The sequence below is a fragment of the Diplotaxodon limnothrissa genome, unplaced genomic scaffold (assembly GCF_057381915.1).
Source record: "Diplotaxodon limnothrissa isolate DT_005_m unplaced genomic scaffold, D_limnothrissa_male_GT1.1 unmapped_scaffold_1, whole genome shotgun sequence".
Taxonomy (NCBI): Eukaryota; Metazoa; Chordata; class Actinopteri; order Cichliformes; family Cichlidae; genus Diplotaxodon; species Diplotaxodon limnothrissa.
Genome location: NW_028188555.1, coordinates 1,895,264 through 1,915,166, shown reverse-complemented (window position 1 = coordinate 1,915,166; position 19,903 = coordinate 1,895,264). Strand labels below are relative to the sequence as shown.

The window sequence follows — 19,903 nt, the reverse complement described above, 5'->3', positions numbered from 1 at the left end:
TCAGCACTGCTCAAAATTCAGTCTTCCTGCTGCTTCTGATGAGAACATCAGGTTGTTGTCTTGGTGATTTCTCTCAAACGCTCCTTCGTTTCTGACCTCGCTGCCCTCTGCTGTGAATAAAGATGCTTCAGTCCTTCAATGAAAATAAGAAATAGTTTTATTTGATCACATGATTAAAGTACTCTGAGAAATAGCCTGGACAGAGGAAAGTGAGCAAAGTGTTTAAGTGTTTGTGGTTGGTGTTAGATTAGGCTTGAAATTAAAATGATAACAGAGGACTATGGACACTTATTAGAAGAAATGAAAAATGAAAATAAAAAAGAGCCCGAAGGAAGATTAAAAAATGTCAACAGTGCAGAAAAACAGTATAAAGAGTGACTTACTCCTGACTGTCTCTGATCTTAGTTTCAGATGTCTTATTTATCTTGAGATTCCTGTGTGAAAAACGGAAAAATTTTAAAACAGTTAAAGCTGCAGAAACATTTACAGGGAGTGCAGAATTATTAGGCAAGTTGTATTTTTGAGGAATAATGTTATTATTGAACAACAACCATGTTCTCAATGAACCCAAAAAACTCATTAATATCAAAGCTGAATGTTTTTGGAAGTAGTTTTTAGTTTGTTTTTAGTTTTAGCTATTTTAGGGGGATATCTGTGTGTGCAGGTGACTATTACTGTGCAGAATTATTAGGCAACTTAACAAAAAACAAATATATACCCATTTCAATTATTTATTTTTACCAGTGAAACCAATATAACATCTCCACATTCACAAATATACATTTCTGACATTCAAAAACAAATCAGCGACCAATATAGCCACCTTTCTTTGCAAGGACACTCAAAAGCCTGCCATCCATGGATTCTGTCAGTGTTTTGATCTGTTCACCATCAACATTGCGTGCAGCAGCAACCACAGCCTCCCAGACACTGTTCAGAGAGGTGTACTGTTTTCCCTCCTTGTAAATCTCACATTTGATGATGGACCACAGGTTCTCAATGGGGTTCAGATCAGGTGAACAAGGAGGCCATGTCATTAGTTTTTCTTCTTTTATACCCTTTCTTGCCAGCCACGCTGTGGAGTACTTGGACGCGTGTGATGGAGCATTGTCCTGCATGAAAATCATGTTTTTCTTGAAGGATGCAGACTTCTTCCTGTACCACTGCTTGAAGAAGGTGTCTTCCAGAAACTGGCAGTAGGACTGGGAGTTGAGCTTGACTCCATCCTCAACCCGAAAAGGCCCCACAAGCTCATCTTTGATGATACCAGCCCAAACCAGTACTCCACCTCCACCTTGCTGGCGTCTGAGTCGGACTGGAGCTCTCTGCCTTTACCAATCCAGCCACGGGCCCATCCATCTGGCCCATCAAGACTCACTCTCATTTCATCAGTCCATAAAACCTTAGAAAAACCAGTCTTGAGATATTTCTTGGCCCAGTCTTGACGTTTCAGCTTGTGTGTCTTGTTCAGTGGTGGTCGTCTTTCAGCCTTTCTTACCTTGGCCATGTCTCTGAGTATTGCACACCTTGTGCTTTTGGGCACTCCAGTGATGTTGCAGCTCTGAAATATGGCCAAACTGGTGGCAAGTGGCATCTTGGCAGCTGCACGCTTGACTTTTCTCAGTTCATGGGCAGTTATTTTGCGCCTTGGTTTTTCCACACGCTTCTTGCGACCCTGTTGACTATTTTGAATGAAACGCTTGATTGTTCAATGATCACGCTTCAGAAGCTTTGCAATTTTGAGACTGCTGCATCCCTCTGCAAGATATCTCACTATTTTTGACTTTTCTGAGCCTGTCAAGTCCTTCTTTTGACCCATTTTGCCAAAGGAAAGGACGTTGCCTAATAATTATGCATACCTGATATAGGGTGTTGATGTCATTAGACCACACCCCTTCTCATTACAGAGATGCACATCACCTAATATGCTTAATTGGTAGTAGGCTTTCGAGCCTATACAGCTTGGAGTAAGACAACATGCATGAAGAGGATGATGTGGACAAAATACTCATTTGCCTAATAATTCTGCACTCCCTGTATCAGGAGAAAATGCAACACAGACACGTTTTAATAGGATTACCTGTTGTGAGATTTTGTTCTATGATGGACAAAGATGAGTGCAGCAACACAACTAAAGGCAACCAGCAACACAGAGGACAGAATGACTGAAATCCTGATTGCTTTTGAGAAAACAGAGGAAAGAAGGAAAAATTAATTCAAACATAAAATAAAAAAAGATGGAAAAAAACTGAACTCAAAAACATACAAATGTGAATTCACCTAAATTTCTGCGTTTAGATCCAAAGTCTTCATCTAGACCTGGAAAAAAAGGAAACATTACAATCACAGTGTAATCATCAATTATAAATCAGTGACTTTAAAAGAGTTTCTCACCATCATCATCATCATCATCATCATCATCACCATCACCACTACCATCATCAGGAATCGTCACCATCACCTCTCTGTGAGGAGCAGAGAGCACTCGTGCTGCACATCCCACCTGTGTGCTGTTGTTACATGAACCTGAGAGCACAGCTGTAGTGGTGACAGTGAATGTAGCGTTGGTGTTGGACACACTGACAGTGTTGTACTGTGAGAAGCTGAGGTCTTGTTGTGAGACACTGAGTGTTACAGTGGGAGCAGGTCGACCAGTGGCTGAACAGGAAACAACCCACTCTTCAGTAGAGTTTGACTCTCTGACATCAACAACAGGTTCATGCAGCTCTGTGAAGGATCAGGAAATATCATCACATCACTATATTATTTTTAGTCTCCTCTTGTTGGTTAAAGAAGGTAAAAGTTCTTACCATAAACTCGGAGGCAGGTTCTACCTGTGAAGGCTCCTTCAGGATAAGTGTTAAACAGACAGCGATAGCATCCTTCATCCTGCTCTGTTACATTCCTGATGACTATGGAGCAATTCTGTAGTCCAGTGTATTTAAACTTGACTTTATCTTTAAAGCCATCATTCACTCTCTGACCAAAGTACTTGTTGTAGGTGGCAACATTTGTCTCCACATCATGTGATATTTTCTGCCATGTGACCTGAAGGACGTCTTTAGTCTCTAAGAGCTGACAGCTGAATTCAGCATCTTCTCCCACTGCTGCCAGCACAGTCTGCTGTGTTTGGATCACTGCTGTTAGAGCTGCACAAACAAATAGACATGTGAGGCATGAGCACCAAGTGTGTGTCTGCTACTTATCAGCTGCAATAAAACCTGTAGGCATCTCACTGTAAAGTTTTTCATAATCACGTTTTGAGTGTATTTTCGATTTCTTATGTTATATTGGAAGTCTGTTTACTTCTTGTTTGGTTATTATTAGTAAGGAGTTAGTTGAGTTTCAGTCTAGTTTAGGTTTTATCTATGTCCCCGTGTTTGTCAGTCTTTTTCTGTATTTTGTGTCAGTCTTTCATGTGTTTCTTGTCTGCGTGTTTCAGGTTATCAAGCTTGTCTTCTCGTGTCCAGTCTCTCCAGCTTTCCTGCTTTATTTCGAGGAGTCCAGTGTTTCCATGTTCAGTGTGTTTTGTTTTACTTCCCCTTGTGGCGTAATGTTCATTTGTATCAGCCGTGTCTCCACTTCCCTCGTTACCTTTGTTTGGATTATTTCATAGTTATGTTGGTTGCATGTTCCTGTCCAGTTTCATGTCCATGTCCGTTGTCATCATCTTCATAGATAGTTTTAGTTTTTCCCAGTTTAGGTTTTAGTTTTGTTTCGCCCTAATGTCATCTTGCCTGGTTTTCTGTTTTTTGTGTCAGCCACAATAAAGGCTCACTTTTGGTTAAACTTCAGCACATTTCTCCTGCGCCTGCTTTTGAGTCCGTTCCTTAAACACACGGCCGCTCAGCTGTGTCAAAGGTTAAAAACGTTGCCCCTTCAGTGGTCCTCTAGAAGTCTGGGGCCCGGTTCTCCTTCATGCTTGCTTCATAGGGTTTTTTTTAATTAATTTGTGCTTCGTACACAACAGCATTGGTACAATTAATGTTAAATATTCTTTTATTCTCCTCAACTCTAAAACTATACTAAAATATAACGACAGCATCCATCTTGTCATAAAACGACTAAACAGCTGATACATGAACAAAATAACTCACAAGCTTTCAAATTTGAGCATTTTTATTTCCTTGAAATCAGGTTGCCCTCATGTAAATGTGTTTATTTACATTCATTCAAGGAGCTCCCAGGTGTTAAATTCAAACAGGACACCTGACAAACAAAAAATGTCATATTTAACGATATGTTCACATTTAATAATATCCAGAGTACCTTTTAGTTAGAATCACTGCCTTGTGGTAGGTTTGCCTCAGCCAAATGGTTAAGGTGTGGTTTACATCCATGTCTGTCCACTTATGGTACAGTATACACATGTAGTCAGTTATAGCTAAACACCTTTGATTACTGAATTACGTTCACTTCATTAATGAAGTGAATGTAATTCACATTTGTCTGAACATTTGTCTGAGATTAACTCTTTGGGGTCTTTACCTTACAATATAACATACTTGACTGTTTAAGTGGTGCCACATGATTAAAACTGAACAGATCTAAAGAAGATGTTCCTGAACTTTGGGTTTATTCGAACAGGACGGATGGATAACCACAGAACTTGTTCCCATATGATAACCAAAACACAAAATAAATTAAGACAGATTACTGTCCCAAACTTAAAGATAAAAGTTCATTTACTGGACTTGTTTTGTCAGTGAAGAGCAAAGTACAATTAGAAGTGCTTGTTCTGATGAAAAGTTAAACTGTAGCAGCGTAGTGAATAAGGATCTGTGTCCACGAATCCTCAGCAGTGACAACACTTACATCATAGTTCAAAATCCTTAATCTTTCACATCTTTCTCTCCACGGGGTTCAAATGCTCTTAGCTGTTTAAGTAGAGGAAAAAGTCTGACATATTTCACGGCCATTAAATGTTAGACAAGACTCTGAAAACGAGGTTACGGTTACAAACAAAAACCTCTGCTTGTGCGCACAGACCCTAAATCACAATAAATAAGACAATAGTAAGACAAATTACTACAAAGTGACACCAGAGGCTGGAGAAGAGCAAGCATAAAGTGACACATTGTGTGTGCACAATTTCTCTTGTTACCACTCTTCATATACCAGTGTGACAAAGTCCTGAATGCAGCCTGCATGTTAGTCCATCAAGGTCCATCTGAGCTTTAAATAAATCTCAGGCTCAGCCATTGAGACTAGTCGCAATTTATTCTGAGGAAAAAAAGAGAAACAACAACACATTTTTAAAAAGTTTGTATTTTTATAATTTTTTTTACTTTGAACATAAACAACAGAAACAAAAAAAGGATTAGGGCTGTGCGATATGACGATATATATCAGATGACGATATAAAAATTTCTATCGTTTCATATTATACACTATTGTTTGTTTTGTGCTGTTGCAAAATAAACTGTTTACGGCAATATTTTTTTCATGGTTTTGATGGTCACTGTAGTTGCTATATTATTTCTTAAAGTCCTCTCCTTCTCTTATACTTATACTATACAATAACCACACTATGGACGGACACGTGACTGTTTTTACGCGTACTTTCGTTACCAACAATGACGGTAAAACCATCGTGTGGCTCCGCCGTCCACTTGTTTATTTTCCACAAAAACCTTTCACAATAAAGCTCAAGTTTCTGTTGAGACTTTTCAAAATAAACTGAAATGATATACATTATTCTCAAACATAAAATTTCAGAATATGCATCAAACAAATGACCTCAAATAAAAACATCAAGTAACTATAAATGGCGCTTACAGTCACCACGCAGATGAAGGCACAGAGAATACCAGCATGGCCAGCAAGGATGAGGCAGAACCAGCTAGCTCCAAACAGAAGGACCAGTCAAAACAAATCGAGGACCTTATTGTTAAACGAGGGGCTACCTCTGTAGCATGGACATGGTTTGGTTATGAAAAGTCTGACACGCCCCAGAAAACTGTACTATGCAAATTATGCCACAAACTGGTCCCCACCACCACTCGAACACGACAAACCTCTTTAACCACCTACACAAGAATCACATGAAAGAGTTTCGAGAGAGTTTACGAATGAAAAGCAAAAAAGAGCCGTCAGGTGCTCAAAATAATCCTTAGACTCAAACGTTAGAACAGGCTTTTCCTCGCAGCACGCCGTGTAATAAATACTCAGAAAGAAAATGGCGGCCGTTTAAACTCATGTCTAAAAATGTATAGTTTCACGCATCGATCAAAACACTCGACTCCAGGTCGAAACAGGACCCCAGCTGAAAACACTTCACATAAGTCGAGTTGCCCGAGAATCACAGAATTTACAGAAAATGCACTATTTTGTGATATATATCGTTATCAGGAGAGATACGTCTTATATTGGGATGTGAGATTTTGGTCATATCACACAGCCCTACAAAGGATTATAATTCACGTTGAGTTGCATACACATAACACCATTCTGTTGCAACAAAAGCAGTTTATAATTAAAGTAACATACATACCTTGAAAAACTAAATCAACCACAACATTAAACTCACCTTGTTTCTGTAGAGAAGGTGATCAGGGTTTTTCTTCATTTCCTGAGACCAGCTGCTCTGGATCATCACCAGCTTGTATCTTCGTCTTTTTTTTCACACGGGGAAGTCTTTCCTTTTCTTGGCCATTGCTCTGCACTGGAAAACCAAAGTGTGTGATCAAAGGTGAAATAAGGGATATTTTTCCACTGCAGGACTTAGAGTGCTTCAAGTAGTGATACCTGTTGATCCATTTCTCAAATAATCTGTAAGGATATGGATTTTTAAGAAAGATACAAATATCTCTGCTTATATTTGGCTAAAAGCTTGATATAGACACAACAGTTTATAATATGTCAGGATCCCCCACAAGGCATATAAAGCCCCTGCACACCAGCACTGCGCTTACATTATAGTTCAATCAATAAATAGTTATTATTGATTTATTATTGAATTCTTTTAGTAATAATTATTAGTATTTAATCACATTAGCACAGTGGGTAACAAAAATATTCCACATACTAGAAATGCTGCTCAACATTTCATAAATTACATTTTCAACAAATGTTGGAGTAAAAACACAGTTACAGGGAAAATGTGTCTGTCTGTAAATATTAACTAAACATTTCTATGTGCTACAAAATAGACATAATTGTAAATGTGCTGAGGTGAAACTATACTTTCAATAATATTACCACTACAGCCTGCTAACCACCGAAATAATCTATGCTGGTCAGCTAGCTAAAAGTCTTTACTTTAGCAGCCCAAATCAGAGGCTAACATTAGTAATACCCAGAGAGACACAGACAGCTAACTATAATATTTATGAAAACTGGTTCAGCCACTGAAGGACAAAACCGGTGGTATCACAGTAAAAATTATTTTTAACATTAATTAAAATGGAAAGCTTAAGTCATGTTAAACCTAACTAACGATTATTTAAAAAATGAGTCAGCAAAATATTCCTGACTTGTCTGGAGACAGCCGAAACCAGTTAACAAATAAATTAACAATTCTTTCTAAATAAAAATACGTGGTCTTTTGAAAAACATTATTTTAATAAAAGAAAACATGAGTTTTAATACTTACCACAGAGATTTTAAGGCTCTTGCACTTACTTTTCACTCCTTTTCGGGTTCTTTTTCCCCACAATGCATTGCAGTAGTTGAGACATACAGAAAAATACCTGTAAATGACTAATACGGAAAATTCCTTCACGTTTATACAGTAGATTGTACTGTATTTTTTTTTTTTACAGTGTATAACAATCAAGTGGACCAGTACAGCATAAGGTCCACTTGGGAAAATAAATCTGTTGGCCATTTTTCTTGGCTATCAGACGGTAATTCTGATTACTACAGTTCTGGACAGGACAGGGAAAAAATAATGATAATAGTAATTCTTAGTTGTAGTATGAAAATGGCCTATCTCATATTTTGTTATCTAACATAAAAAGTGGGAATCAATTAAACATTATGTTTTTACAAAATGAACAATACTCATACTGTACCAAACATCTCCTGACTGCTGAAGATTTTAATGAATACTAGAATGGTGTATTGGGTATACTCCAGTGATAATGTTGTAGAGTAAAAAAAAAATATGGGAAGAGAAAATTAATTAACAAACATGTTCATTAAACCAGTATTAAGAACAGTTTTTTCTTCCGTGTGGAGCATCAGCTGCAGTAAACGCTTAATGAAAATAATCCATATTCACAGAAATAAAATCTAATGTCTCCACTGTTCGTATAGAATCTCTCATGGCTTCAGATGAAAAACAAAAATCATACTTGTGACCTCTTTGAGATCAGTTTCTAATAATTACGAGTGAAACGTTTTTTCTTCACCCATCCACAAAACAGCTTTAAAAACAAAACGGAGAATAGTGAACACAGCTTACCTTCAGAACAGACCATTAGAAGAGAAAGCAAATATACAATTGCACCATCCGCCATGCTGTAAAGAGAGTAACACGAGCTGTTTCTATAGTGTGCGTTTGGTATTTTAAAGACATAAAAAGAAAATTACATTAAGTGGTTCTTACATATGAGGTGGGGGGGATTCCACGCAGTTGTGGAATTTTTCTGTGTTGTTTTTGCTCACGTGTAGTGTTGGCTCATTTTTTAGAAACTTTATTTCACCACAGCAGCAAGTTTATTTATCCCAGGTAGATAAAAATAACCCATATTCAGTCTGTAGTGAACGTTCCGATGTATTATTAGGGGCAAATTAAGAAGAAAAAAAAATTGATGTTGAGAATAAAGTTCAAATCATGACATGCCTACAACGCCTTGGGATTGTCACGAGGTGTTCTCTGTGAAGAAAAACCCCTTCTAAAACCGGAAGATCAGTGGAGGATTCAAGGCAATAGAGAATATAAAAACTAAGTTTCTAAAAAATAAATTATTTCACATGAAAACAACAATAAAATCCCCGCAGGGGCAAGGCTCCGAACTCCGCTATCCTGTGCTCAACGTTCGTGTCTCCTGTCTCGTTGTCTCCCGAGATAGGACGTCCTTCTGTCACTGAACTGCTCACCACTGAGGCTGTTTCTCAAGACTAAATACAAAATCTACAGGAATTATGTACAGATTTAGTTCTTTATTATAAATGATCAGGATAGTGATGGTAAATTTGATTCTTTTTACTGAATTGAGTTTTAATGAGTCACTCACCAAAGTGAATCGGATTTTTTGAGTCATTTGATTCACTGAGTCAGTTGACCAAAGAGTGCAAAAAATGTACATTTTCACTCAAACTTAATTTGTTGTTTTCATGTAAATCCTACTGCTAAGATGAATGATTCTAAAAGAAAACAACTATTATATAGAGCAAAAAAGAGCAAAAACATTTCTAAAATTAAGCAATTTCCTATCAAAATTGCTTAATAAACATTTATTTATTTTTATTTTATTTTGTTTTATTTTTATTTTATTAGTATTTTCCTTAAATGTGTTAAATATATATTTTCTCATCTAAATGTCCACTGAGCTGTGAGCCAGGGGGCAGTAATGCGCCTTAACATTCGTTGCCAACCAAGAAGAAGAAGAAGCTGTGAGCCAAGAGGGAGGGGGTGAGTGAGTGAGTGATTCGTTCGCTCTATGGTCGTGTCCAAATTCATGGGCTGCATCCTCCTGAGGCCGCATTTGTAGACCGATTACGGCATAGCGACGCACCGAAGGCTGTCCAAATTCGTAGACTCCTCCGAATGCAGCCGACAAATGCGTCCTCCTTTTCCCCGAATTTGAAGGATGGGTCGGGTGTGTCCTTCGTGGCCTACCATATCCCAGAATTCATAGTGCGGCCCAGCCAAACTCCAGTTTCCAACAATGGCGGCCGCTACTAAGTTTTAAAATTACTCATACTAATCTTTCTGGGTCACAAAATAAACTTTTAACATATTTTCAGGCGAGAAAGTAGTTGTGTAAACATCAAATATCTGCTCGGTTTATCAAGATATCGCATATTTGCAAAAGTGCTTCGACGTTTTCGGAGGCGTCTGCTACCCACCAGCTCGATAGCTAGCCGGGAGCTCGAGGGTTACTGATGCGGCTGAGAACGGCACAACTCCCGGCACATCATTTTCAGATCACCGTGGACTTTCGCTGCTCGGGTTAAACGTAATATATAAGTCACTTAGACAACCTCAAAATGTTATTGTTGGGCTTTTTTCAGTTTTGTTTGTTCGTCAGTAAATCGGTTTGGCTGAGATTAAAGTTATTAGATTAGATTAGATAAAATAAAACTTTATTAATCCCCCGGGTGGGTTCCTCCTTGGTTTTTACACAGCTGACTAAACGTCAAACAGAAAACTGATTAAACAGAAGTATGAGACAGTCGAGAATTTACGCCAGTGTCCTGTTATATTTTAGATAGCAAGGAGCAGATGGCTGAGTTTATTAAACTCCACCGAGACAGCGGTGACGCTAATTTGAAGGCTAGACCGTCCAATTTCCCCAGCTGTTTACTTCCGGCCTACCCGACCTTCTGAGGACCCGGCCCACGTAGACCGCGAAGGCCGGGTCCTCAGGAGGATGCAGTCCATGAATTTGGACACGACCTATGATTCAGCACAGGAAGGAGGGGGTGAGCGAGTCCTGAGTGATTCGCTTACGCTTATGATTCAATACAGGAAGGGAGGGGGTGAGTAGCTCAAATGTGCTGTTAGCATGTTAGCAGAGCGATGCTACTGTGAACCGAGGAGCTATTTTCTTGATGTGAGCTTCTACTCAGGTTTTTTTTCTTCCATTTAAGAGCAGAAATTTTTTTGTTACAATACTGGATGTTGTGTTTTTCTCCACAATTTTAATTATAAGCTAGATACATTGCTGCTAACAGCAACAGGGATGAGTCACTGAGTCAGTTGGGCTTGTGAATCATGATTCATGAGTTAGTAAAGTGATTCTCGAATATTGAACGATTTGTTCATGATTCGCGCATCACTAATTCAGACGTTATTCTAAGTTTCGCAAACCGTTACTAAATCCGGCCCCAGATACTACTCTTAGAGCTGAATTTAATTTTCCACTTAAGTTGCAGACTTGCATTTTTTTTCATTGGCTGACAATACTGGAATATTTCAGTCAGCTGGGGCCCATTATCAGACATCACGCGCACAGAGACTGCGTCATCTCAGGGTTTTTCTCTTTCCTCTGCCACAGGTCTGAGTCTCTCCCTCCCTCTCTCTCTCTTTCACACACACGCGCTATCACTCGTGCTTCGCAGACTTACCCGGAAACTTCCTCTTGCAGTTTCCTGTCTAGTTGCTTAGTTTAGTTTCTCAGAACTAGATTTGCATGGATAGCCTGAAACTGATGACTTATTGTGTGGTTGGTTCGCGGTCTGCTTCTCGTTTACATTTTGGCTGGGGCACCCATCTCTGTTTTTTTGTTTTTCTTCGTCCATTTTAGTAACTATCGCTAAAAGCTTGTTGCATCTGTCCTTTGAGACATTAAACGACATCGTACAACAACACGTTCTCCAACACAAGCTGACTCTAGCCTGGAAAGATCGAGCGCTGATGTCTCCTGACATACGAAAATTTAGGCAGACTGACGGTCAGCTGCTTCTTTCTGTTGTCAAAACGGAGTCAGAGGTTCGATTTAAATCAGACTAGTTTGCTTTTTTTGGCTGGCTGTACTGACATGCTGCAATAGTATTTTAATTTGAGGCTTTCGGTCTCATCCTTGTTGAACGTAAAATTTAAATAACGTCACTCCGAGTCTTTAATAAGCTGCCAATTTGAGAAACTTTACAGCACGTTAGTCATTATTATCCCCTATTCACTGTACAGCGGAACATCCCGAAGCACTTCAGGCTTATTAACACTCTGAGCCAGAGTTTAACAAGCTTAATTCTGTGCTGCTGTTTCTGTTGCAGTCCTAAATTTTAGTGTTACAATATAACAGTAGCACCCAACCCAACACCACAACTGAAGGGTGTCATGATCTGGATGTATGACTGGAAAATTTCTAGTGATGGGATTTCCGGCTCTTTTTAGAGAACCGGCTCTTTCGGCTCCCAAACCTGTGCTCAACCTCAAGAGGAAAACCTCTTGAGGTTGTTTTGTTGCTTTAATTAATTTATTATTAACAACAACATAAAATTATGCACAAAAGGAATTACTAATGTAAAAAAACCCTGTGGTTTTATTTATATATGTTTATATATAAATATATGCGGTGGCCCCTTGAGACAAAGCACGTACAAACTCCAAAACACATTTCTAGCTTTAACTGAACTTCCAAAACAGAGCTACCTAGATCACTTAAATTACACAATTGAAAGCATAGGTGTATTGTTTGTGAATTTATACACAAGCACTCATATATATTCAAATAATTTAAAAAATGTTCATTTACCTGTTACTACCACACACTACCACACAACACTGCGCCTAGCATCCTGGAGCACTTCTGTTGTGTTTTGTACGTACTTCGGAGTTTTTAACTGTTTTGGAGTTTTTACGTGCTTTGTCTGTAGGGGCCACCGTAAATATAGTTTTATTTATTCACTCCACATAAAATGTAATAAATAAATCATATGATACAATAACCAGCTATTTACATTTCAACTTTTAACTATTTAATTTTCAGCTTTTTCCTTTTAAACAAATTTAAAGTGAAACAACACAAAACATTGCAAACCACAACACAATTAAATATAAATTAAAATATGAAAACTAAAAGAACATGCATATTCTCTGTCATATAGGCCTGCATGAATAAACTTTCTGAATCCTTTATCATCCGCAACCGAAAATAGTTGTGGATGATTACTATACCTTTCTAATGTGACGTTGTTGTCCCTGGCTCTCTTTCTCTGTCTCTCCCTCCAGCTCTGTTCCTGTGCTACTGCTAATGTAACTACTGCCCCTCCCACCTCTTCCCAGCGCAAAGCACAAGGCTCGCATGCGTGCGGAGTGAAGCGGAAAAAAAGTGCGAGAGAGGGTGAGAGAAAGAAAAACAAAAATCCACGGCTCCCAATAAGGAACCAGCTCGCCTCGTTCGCTTCAAAGACTTGGCTCTAAGAGCCGTTTCATTCACGACCGACACATCACAAAAAATTTCATCAGGCACCTGAGTTCCTTGGTCTGCACCCCTGGGCGGAGCCAGCATCTCTCCTGCAATCCCGCACACCTGAAGCTGATTCTGGGTAATAAGGTTGAGGTTTTAAGGTCCACTCAGACTCTCCTTTGCCGCCAGTTTGTCATCGACTTCACGTTGGTGTCTGTTTTGGCAGTAGGTTTTGACTAGTGATGGCCAAATGAAGCTTTCTGAAGCACTGAAGCTTGTATCGAAAAACGGTTCATTACTCGAAGCTTTTCAACACAGTCCTCTCTGGTGACATCTGGTGGCCAGAAATATGAAGCGCAGCTTGAATCCACAAAATAAAACCAACTGCTTCATTATGATTGCCCACTCTACAGAGTGGAATTCTGTCTGATATTGGGCCGCTGTTGTGTTGCTTTGAACGTGTATTCTTTGGTGGTTAAAAAAATGTGTTTTATTTGTTTAATAAATAATTTTGATCAGTAAACTCTCCTTGTTTAAACATGCGCCATGGTTTGGTCTTCCTTTGCTTGTGACTTCTTGATGTTGGTAAATACAATAATTGAAAAATATCACATTACATATAATATACATATAATAAGGTACAACACATTATGGAGTAGGCTTCTGCTGTGAGGTCCTGCCTCCATGCACTTGTGCATGTGCTAGACGGGTATATTTATAAATAATATTATATTAGGGAAATTTTCCAAGACATATTTTTGACCTGGGGGTAGAATTGATTGTGAACTGGAAAGGGAAAATGCTTATGAACTTGCAAATTAAAAACAAATTAAAAAGTAGCCCTTTTTCATTTTTATTTAAGAAGAGAATTTGTTCTAGTGTGCGATGGCCGAACCTGTTCCTTTTCGTGGAGATAATTTGTCCTGCCTTAAGGAACATCCCTTCACACAGATGCAGTTATACAGTCTAACTGGGCCCCACAAACTATCAGATAAAGAGAATAAATGAATTCAATTGCTGCACATTTGGCAGACTAACATTTTCAGATTAATTAAACAATAAAATATATATATTTTTACAACATTACAAGTAAAGAGTCAAGTGGAAGTTTTTCTAAAGTTATTTAATGATATTTATATTATGGAAGCAGATTTTTGACATTTTACTTTTTTCCCGTTTTCAGATCAAATAAACACCCACAAAACAAAAGCAAACAGCCAGAACACAAAGCTGGAAAACCCACCCGATTGACAAAAATCAACTCAAAATACTCCCACACAACAGAACCTCCTCTATTCCACGCTGGCTCCAAATCTCTCAGTGGAATGATCAGTGGTTCGCTATCTGTCACCATCAAAACACTCCACAAACCTAACACACTGTGTGCTCTCTGTCACTTTAACACTGTGCTGTGAGAAAGTAACATGTGTTATTATGGTGACGTTACCGCGGGAAAAGCATTTTTGCAGCTCAGTGTTGAAGCTGCAGTTCACAACAAAGGTTTGCATGTTTTCGCTGTAACATGTGAAGCTTAGTACAATCCTATATTTTAAAGTGCGTGACATTTGCCAAGTATAAAAGGTCTTTTATAGCCGGTTTCCCTCGCTTACGGCCATACCACCCTGAACACGCCCGATCTCGTCTGATCTCGGAAGCTAAGCAGGGTCGGGCTTGGTCAGTACTTGGATGGGAGACCGCCTGGGAATACCAGGTGCTGTAAGCTTTTGCACTCCCACACACAAACTGCAGAGGGCGCCGCTGCTCACTCAGTGGAGGCAGCTTGAGGAAAAGCTTCATGACAACGCTCCTGATTGCATTTCCCTTTTGTGCAAAACAAAACAAAAGAACAGCAGGAACGAAATATTTAGGAAATACACGAACTTATTTATTCTGTAAATGTAGAGAATGTCTACGGCTAGTCCGTCTGGGCTCAATAGTGAGGAACTCGTTAACCTTGTAGCGTGCAGCGGGCACAGTGTCAACCTGACACTCTTGTGCAACCAGTTTTAACTCTTATTGGCTGCCGACTGCGGCCCCGAAGAATACTGAATAAATGCGCATCAGTGTGCTACCCTGAGCAGGGAACACGATATCATGGAGTTTCTAACATGGAGCAAGGTGAAGGTGACGCGACTATGCAGGACCGCCCCTGCTTAGCTTCAGAGATCAGATGAGAACAGGCTGGTATGGCCGTAAGTGAGAGGCTTCCTCGACAACGGGGTTCATGTAGATACTGTAACCCATTTATTGGGATTTAAAAAACAATTTAGAGTGAAGCATATTGATTAGTTTCTACTTTTATTTTTAATAGCTGCCCATGACAGCACAGTTATAATGCATACTTAATGCAGCAATATTCACGTCATAAACAATTGTGAGTGTTTGCACAAAAACATCTACAGGTGCTCTGTGCATGTACAGTGATATTGATGTAACGCTTGAAGAATTTGACATTACTACATGAGTGGAAGAGCTCTTTGCGCAAGACTCACTAACCATCCTATTGGAAAATGAGCTTAAAGAGTGCCTCAGATCCGTTTCACTATTGAAACTGTCATTTGTGTGTTGAAATGCAAAAGCTTACGGCACCTGGTATTCCCAGGCAGTCTCCCATCCAAGTACTGACCAGGCCCGACCCAGCTTGGCTTCCGAGATCAGACGAGATCGGGCGCGTTCAGGGTGGTGTGGCCGTAAGCGAGGGGCTGCTTCACAAACAGCCTCTTTATACATGCTGTGATGACGCAGTCATGCTTAGGTTTTTATGTCCTGTATATAAGTTGAATTGTCCAAAGCACAAAAATGTTGGACTTCCAAATGGTCCTAACACACTGTGTGCTCTCTGTCACTTTAACACTGTGCTGTGAGAAAGTAACATGTGTTATTATGGTGACGTTACCGCGGGAAAAGCATTTTTGCAGCTCAGTGTTGAAGCTGCAGTTCACAACAAAGGTTTGCATGTTTTCGCTGTAACATGTGAAGCTTAGTACAATCCTATATTTTAAAGTGCGTGACATTTGCCAAGTATAAAAGGTCTTTTATAGCCGGTTTCCCTCGCTTACGGCCATACCACCCTGAACACGCCCGATCTCGTCTGATCTCGGAAGCTAAGCAGGGTCGGGCCTGGTCAGTACTTGGATGGGAGACCGCCTGGGAATACCAGGTGCTGTAAGCTTTTGCACTCCCACACACAAACTGCAGAGGGCGCCGCTGCTCACTCAGTGGAGGCAGCTTGAGGAAAAGCTTCATGACAACGCTCCTGATTGCATTTCCCTTTTGTGCAAAACAAAACAAAAGAACAGCAGGAACGAAATATTTAGGAAATACACGAACTTATTTATTCTGTAAATGTAGAGAATGTCTACGGCTAGTCCGTCTGGGCTCAATAGTGAGGAACTCGTTAACCTTGTAGCGTGCAGCGGGCACAGTGTCAACCTGACACTCTTGTGCAACCAGTTTTAACTCTTATTGGCTGCCGACTGCGGCCCCGAAGAATACTGAATAAATGCGCATCAGTGTGCTACCCTGAGCAGGGAACACGATATCATGGAGTTTCTAACATGGAGCAAGGTGAAGGTGACGCGACTATGCAGGACCGCCCCTGCTTAGCTTCAGAGATCAGATGAGAACAGGCTGGTATGGCCGTAAGTGAGAGGCTTCCTCGACAACGGGGTTCATGTAGATACTGTAACCCATTTATTGGGATTTAAAAAACAATTTAGAGTGAAGCATATTGATTAGTTTCTACTTTTATTTTTAATAGCTGCCCATGACAGCACAGTTATAATGCATACTTAATGCAGCAATATTCACGTCATAAACAATTGTGAGTGTTTGCACAAAAACATCTACAGGTGCTCTGTGCATGTACAGTGATATTGATGTAACGCTTGAAGAATTTGACATTACTACATGAGTGGAAGAGCTCTTTGCGCAAGACTCACTAACCATCCTATTGGAAAATGAGCTTAAAGAGTGCCTCAGATCCGTTTCACTATTGAAACTGTCATTTGTGTGTTGAAATGCAAAAGCTTACGGCACCTGGTATTCCCAGGCAGTCTCCCATCCAAGTACTGACCAGGCCCGACCCAGCTTGGCTTCCGAGATCAGACGAGATCGGGCGCGTTCAGGGTGGTGTGGCCGTAAGCGAGGGACTGCTTCACAAACAGCCTCTTTATACATGCTGTGATGACGCAGTCATGCTTAGGTTTTTATGTCCTGTATATAAGTTGAATTGTCCAAAGCACAAAAATGTTGGACTTCCAAATGGTCCTAACACACTGTGTGCTCTCTGTCACTTTAACACTGTGCTGTGAGAAAGTAACATGTGTTATTATGGTGACGTTACCGCGGGAAAAGCATTTTTGCAGCTCAGTGTTGAAGCTGCAGTTCACAACAAAGGTTTGCATGTTTTCGCTGTAACATGTGAAGCTTAGTACAATCCTATATTTTAAAGTGCGTGACATTTGCCAAGTATAAAAGGTCTTTTATAGCCGGTTTCCCTCGCTTACGGCCATACCACCCTGAACACGCCCGATCTCGTCTGATCTCGGAAGCTAAGCAGGGTCGGGCCTGGTCAGTACTTGGATGGGAGACCGCCTGGGAATACCAGGTGCTGTAAGCTTTTGCACTCCCACACACAAACTGCAGAGGGCGCCGCTGCTCACTCAGTGGAGGCAGCTTGAGGAAAAGCTTCATGACAACGCTCCTGATTGCATTTCCCTTTTGTGCAAAACAAAACAAAAGAACAGCAGGAACGAAATATTTAGGAAATACACGAACTTATTTATTCTGTAAATGTAGAGAATGTCTACGGCTAGTCCGTCTGGGCTCAATAGTGAGGAACTCGTTAACCTTGTAGCGTGCAGCGGGCACAGTGTCAACCTGACACTCTTGTGCAACCAGTTTTAACTCTTATTGGCTGCCGACTGCGGCCCCGAAGAATACTGAATAAATGCGCATCAGTGTGCTACCCTGAGCAGGGAACACGATATCATGGAGTTTCTAACATGGAGCAAGGTGAAGGTGACGCGACTATGCAGGACCGCCCCTGCTTAGCTTCAGAGATCAGATGAGAACAGGCTGGTATGGCCGTAAGTGAGAGGCTTCCTCGACAACGGGGTTCATGTAGATACTGTAACCCATTTATTGGGATTTAAAAAACAATTTAGAGTGAAGCATATTGATTAGTTTCTACTTTTATTTTTAATAGCTGCCCATGACAGCACAGTTATAATGCATACTTAATGCAGCAATATTCACGTCATAAACAATTGTGAGTGTTTGCACAAAAACATCTACAGGTGCTCTGTGCATGTACAGTGATACTGATGTAACGCTTGAAGAATTTGACATTACTACATGAGTGGAAGAGCTCTTTGCGCAAGACTCACTAACCATCCTATTGGAAAATGAGCTTAAAGAGTGCCTCAGATCCGTTTCACTATTGAAACTGTCATTTGTGTGTTGAAATGCAAAAGCTTACGGCACCTGGTATTCCCAGGCAGTCTCCCATCCAAGTACTGACCAGGCCCGACCCAGCTTGGCTTCCGAGATCAGACGAGATCGGGCGCGTTCAGGGTGGTGTGGCCGTAAGCGAGGGGCTGCTTCACAAACAGCCTCTTTATACATGCTGTGATGACGCAGTCATGCTTAGGTTTTTATGTCCTGTATATAAGTTGAATTGTCCAAAGCACAAAAATGTTGGACTTCCAAATGGTCCTAACACACTGTGTGCTCTCTGTCACTTTAACACTGTGCTGTGAGAAAGTAACATGTGTTATTATGGTGACGTTACCGCGGGAAAAGCATTTTTGCAGCTCAGTGTTGAAGCTGCAGTTCACAACAAAGGTTTGCATGTTTTCGCTGTAACATGTGAAGCTTAGTACAATCCTATATTTTAAAGTGCGTGACATTTGCCAAGTATAAAAGGTCTTTTATAGCCGGTTTCCCTCGCTTACGGCCATACCACCCTGAACACGCCCGATCTCGTCTGATCTCGGAAGCTAAGCAGGGTCGGGCCTGGTCAGTACTTGGATGGGAGACCGCCTGGGAATACCAGGTGCTGTAAGCTTTTGCACTCCCACACACAAACTGCAGAGGGCGCCGCTGCTCACTCAGTGGAGGCAGCTTGAGGAAAAGCTTCATGACAACGCTCCTGATTGCATTTCCCTTTTGTGCAAAACAAAACAAAAGAACAGCAGGAACGAAATATTTAGGAAATACACGAACTTATTTATTCTGTAAATGTAGAGAATGTCTACGGCTAGTCCGTCTGGGCTCAATAGTGAGGAACTCGTTAACCTTGTAGCGTGCAGCGGGCACAGTGTCAACCTGACACTCTTGTGCAACCAGTTTTAACTCTTATTGGCTGCCGACTGCGGCCCCGAAGAATACTGAATAAATGCGCATCAGTGTGCTACCCTGAGCAGGGAACACGATATCATGGAGTTTCTAACATGGAGCAAGGTGAAGGTGACGCGACTATGCAGGACCGCCCCTGCTTAGCTTCAGAGATCAGATGAGAACAGGCTGGTATGGCCGTAAGTGAGAGGCTTCCTCGACAACGGGGTTCATGTAGATACTGTAACCCATTTATTGGGATTTAAAAAACAATTTAGAGTGAAGCATATTGATTAGTTTCTACTTTTATTTTTAATAGCTGCCCATGACAGCACAGTTATAATGCATACTTAATGCAGCAATATTCACGTCATAAACAATTGTGAGTGTTTGCACAAAAACATCTACAGGTGCTCTGTGCATGTACAGTGATACTGATGTAACGCTTGAAGAATTTGACATTACTACATGAGTGGAAGAGCTCTTTGCGCAAGACTCACTAACCATCCTATTGGAAAATGAGCTTAAAGAGTGCCTCAGAT

At 40.4% G+C, this 19,903-nt stretch overlaps 1 protein-coding gene and 7 non-coding genes across 8 annotated transcripts; 4 read left to right on the top strand and 4 right to left on the bottom strand.

Annotated features, from left to right (window-relative positions):
• LOC146607084 (OX-2 membrane glycoprotein-like) lies at positions 1–8,462 on the bottom strand. Its single transcript, XM_085349094.1, has 7 exons — positions 8,408–8,462; positions 2,811–3,149; positions 2,395–2,727; positions 2,281–2,319; positions 2,081–2,180; positions 384–434; positions 1–133 (listed from the first exon to the last, which is right to left on the bottom strand). Exons 1-7 carry the CDS (start codon positions 8,460–8,462, stop codon positions 1–3), a joined length of 1,050 nt encoding a protein of 349 aa, XP_085205220.1.
• Positions 8,463–14,626: 6,164 nt separating this feature from the next.
• On the top strand, positions 14,627–14,745 carry LOC146607083 (5S ribosomal RNA). Its single transcript, XR_014905368.1, has one exon. It is a non-coding gene; the product is annotated as a 5S ribosomal RNA (ribosomal RNA).
• Positions 14,746–15,599: 854 nt separating this feature from the next.
• LOC146607082 (5S ribosomal RNA) lies at positions 15,600–15,718 on the bottom strand. The gene has a single exon (XR_014905326.1). It is a non-coding gene; the product is annotated as a 5S ribosomal RNA (ribosomal RNA).
• Positions 15,719–16,075: 357 nt separating this feature from the next.
• LOC146607081 (5S ribosomal RNA) lies at positions 16,076–16,194 on the top strand. Its single transcript, XR_014905357.1, has one exon. It is a non-coding gene; the product is annotated as a 5S ribosomal RNA (ribosomal RNA).
• Positions 16,195–17,048: 854 nt separating this feature from the next.
• LOC146607080 (5S ribosomal RNA) lies at positions 17,049–17,167 on the bottom strand. Its single transcript, XR_014905325.1, has one exon. It is a non-coding gene; the product is annotated as a 5S ribosomal RNA (ribosomal RNA).
• A 357-nt stretch (positions 17,168–17,524) lies between these two features.
• Positions 17,525–17,643, top strand: LOC146607079 (5S ribosomal RNA). The gene has a single exon (XR_014905355.1). It is a non-coding gene; the product is annotated as a 5S ribosomal RNA (ribosomal RNA).
• Positions 17,644–18,497: 854 nt separating this feature from the next.
• On the bottom strand, positions 18,498–18,616 carry LOC146607078 (5S ribosomal RNA). The gene has a single exon (XR_014905324.1). It is a non-coding gene; the product is annotated as a 5S ribosomal RNA (ribosomal RNA).
• Positions 18,617–18,973: 357 nt separating this feature from the next.
• On the top strand, positions 18,974–19,092 carry LOC146607077 (5S ribosomal RNA). Its single transcript, XR_014905354.1, has one exon. It is a non-coding gene; the product is annotated as a 5S ribosomal RNA (ribosomal RNA).
• Positions 19,093–19,903: the final 811 nt, after the last annotated feature.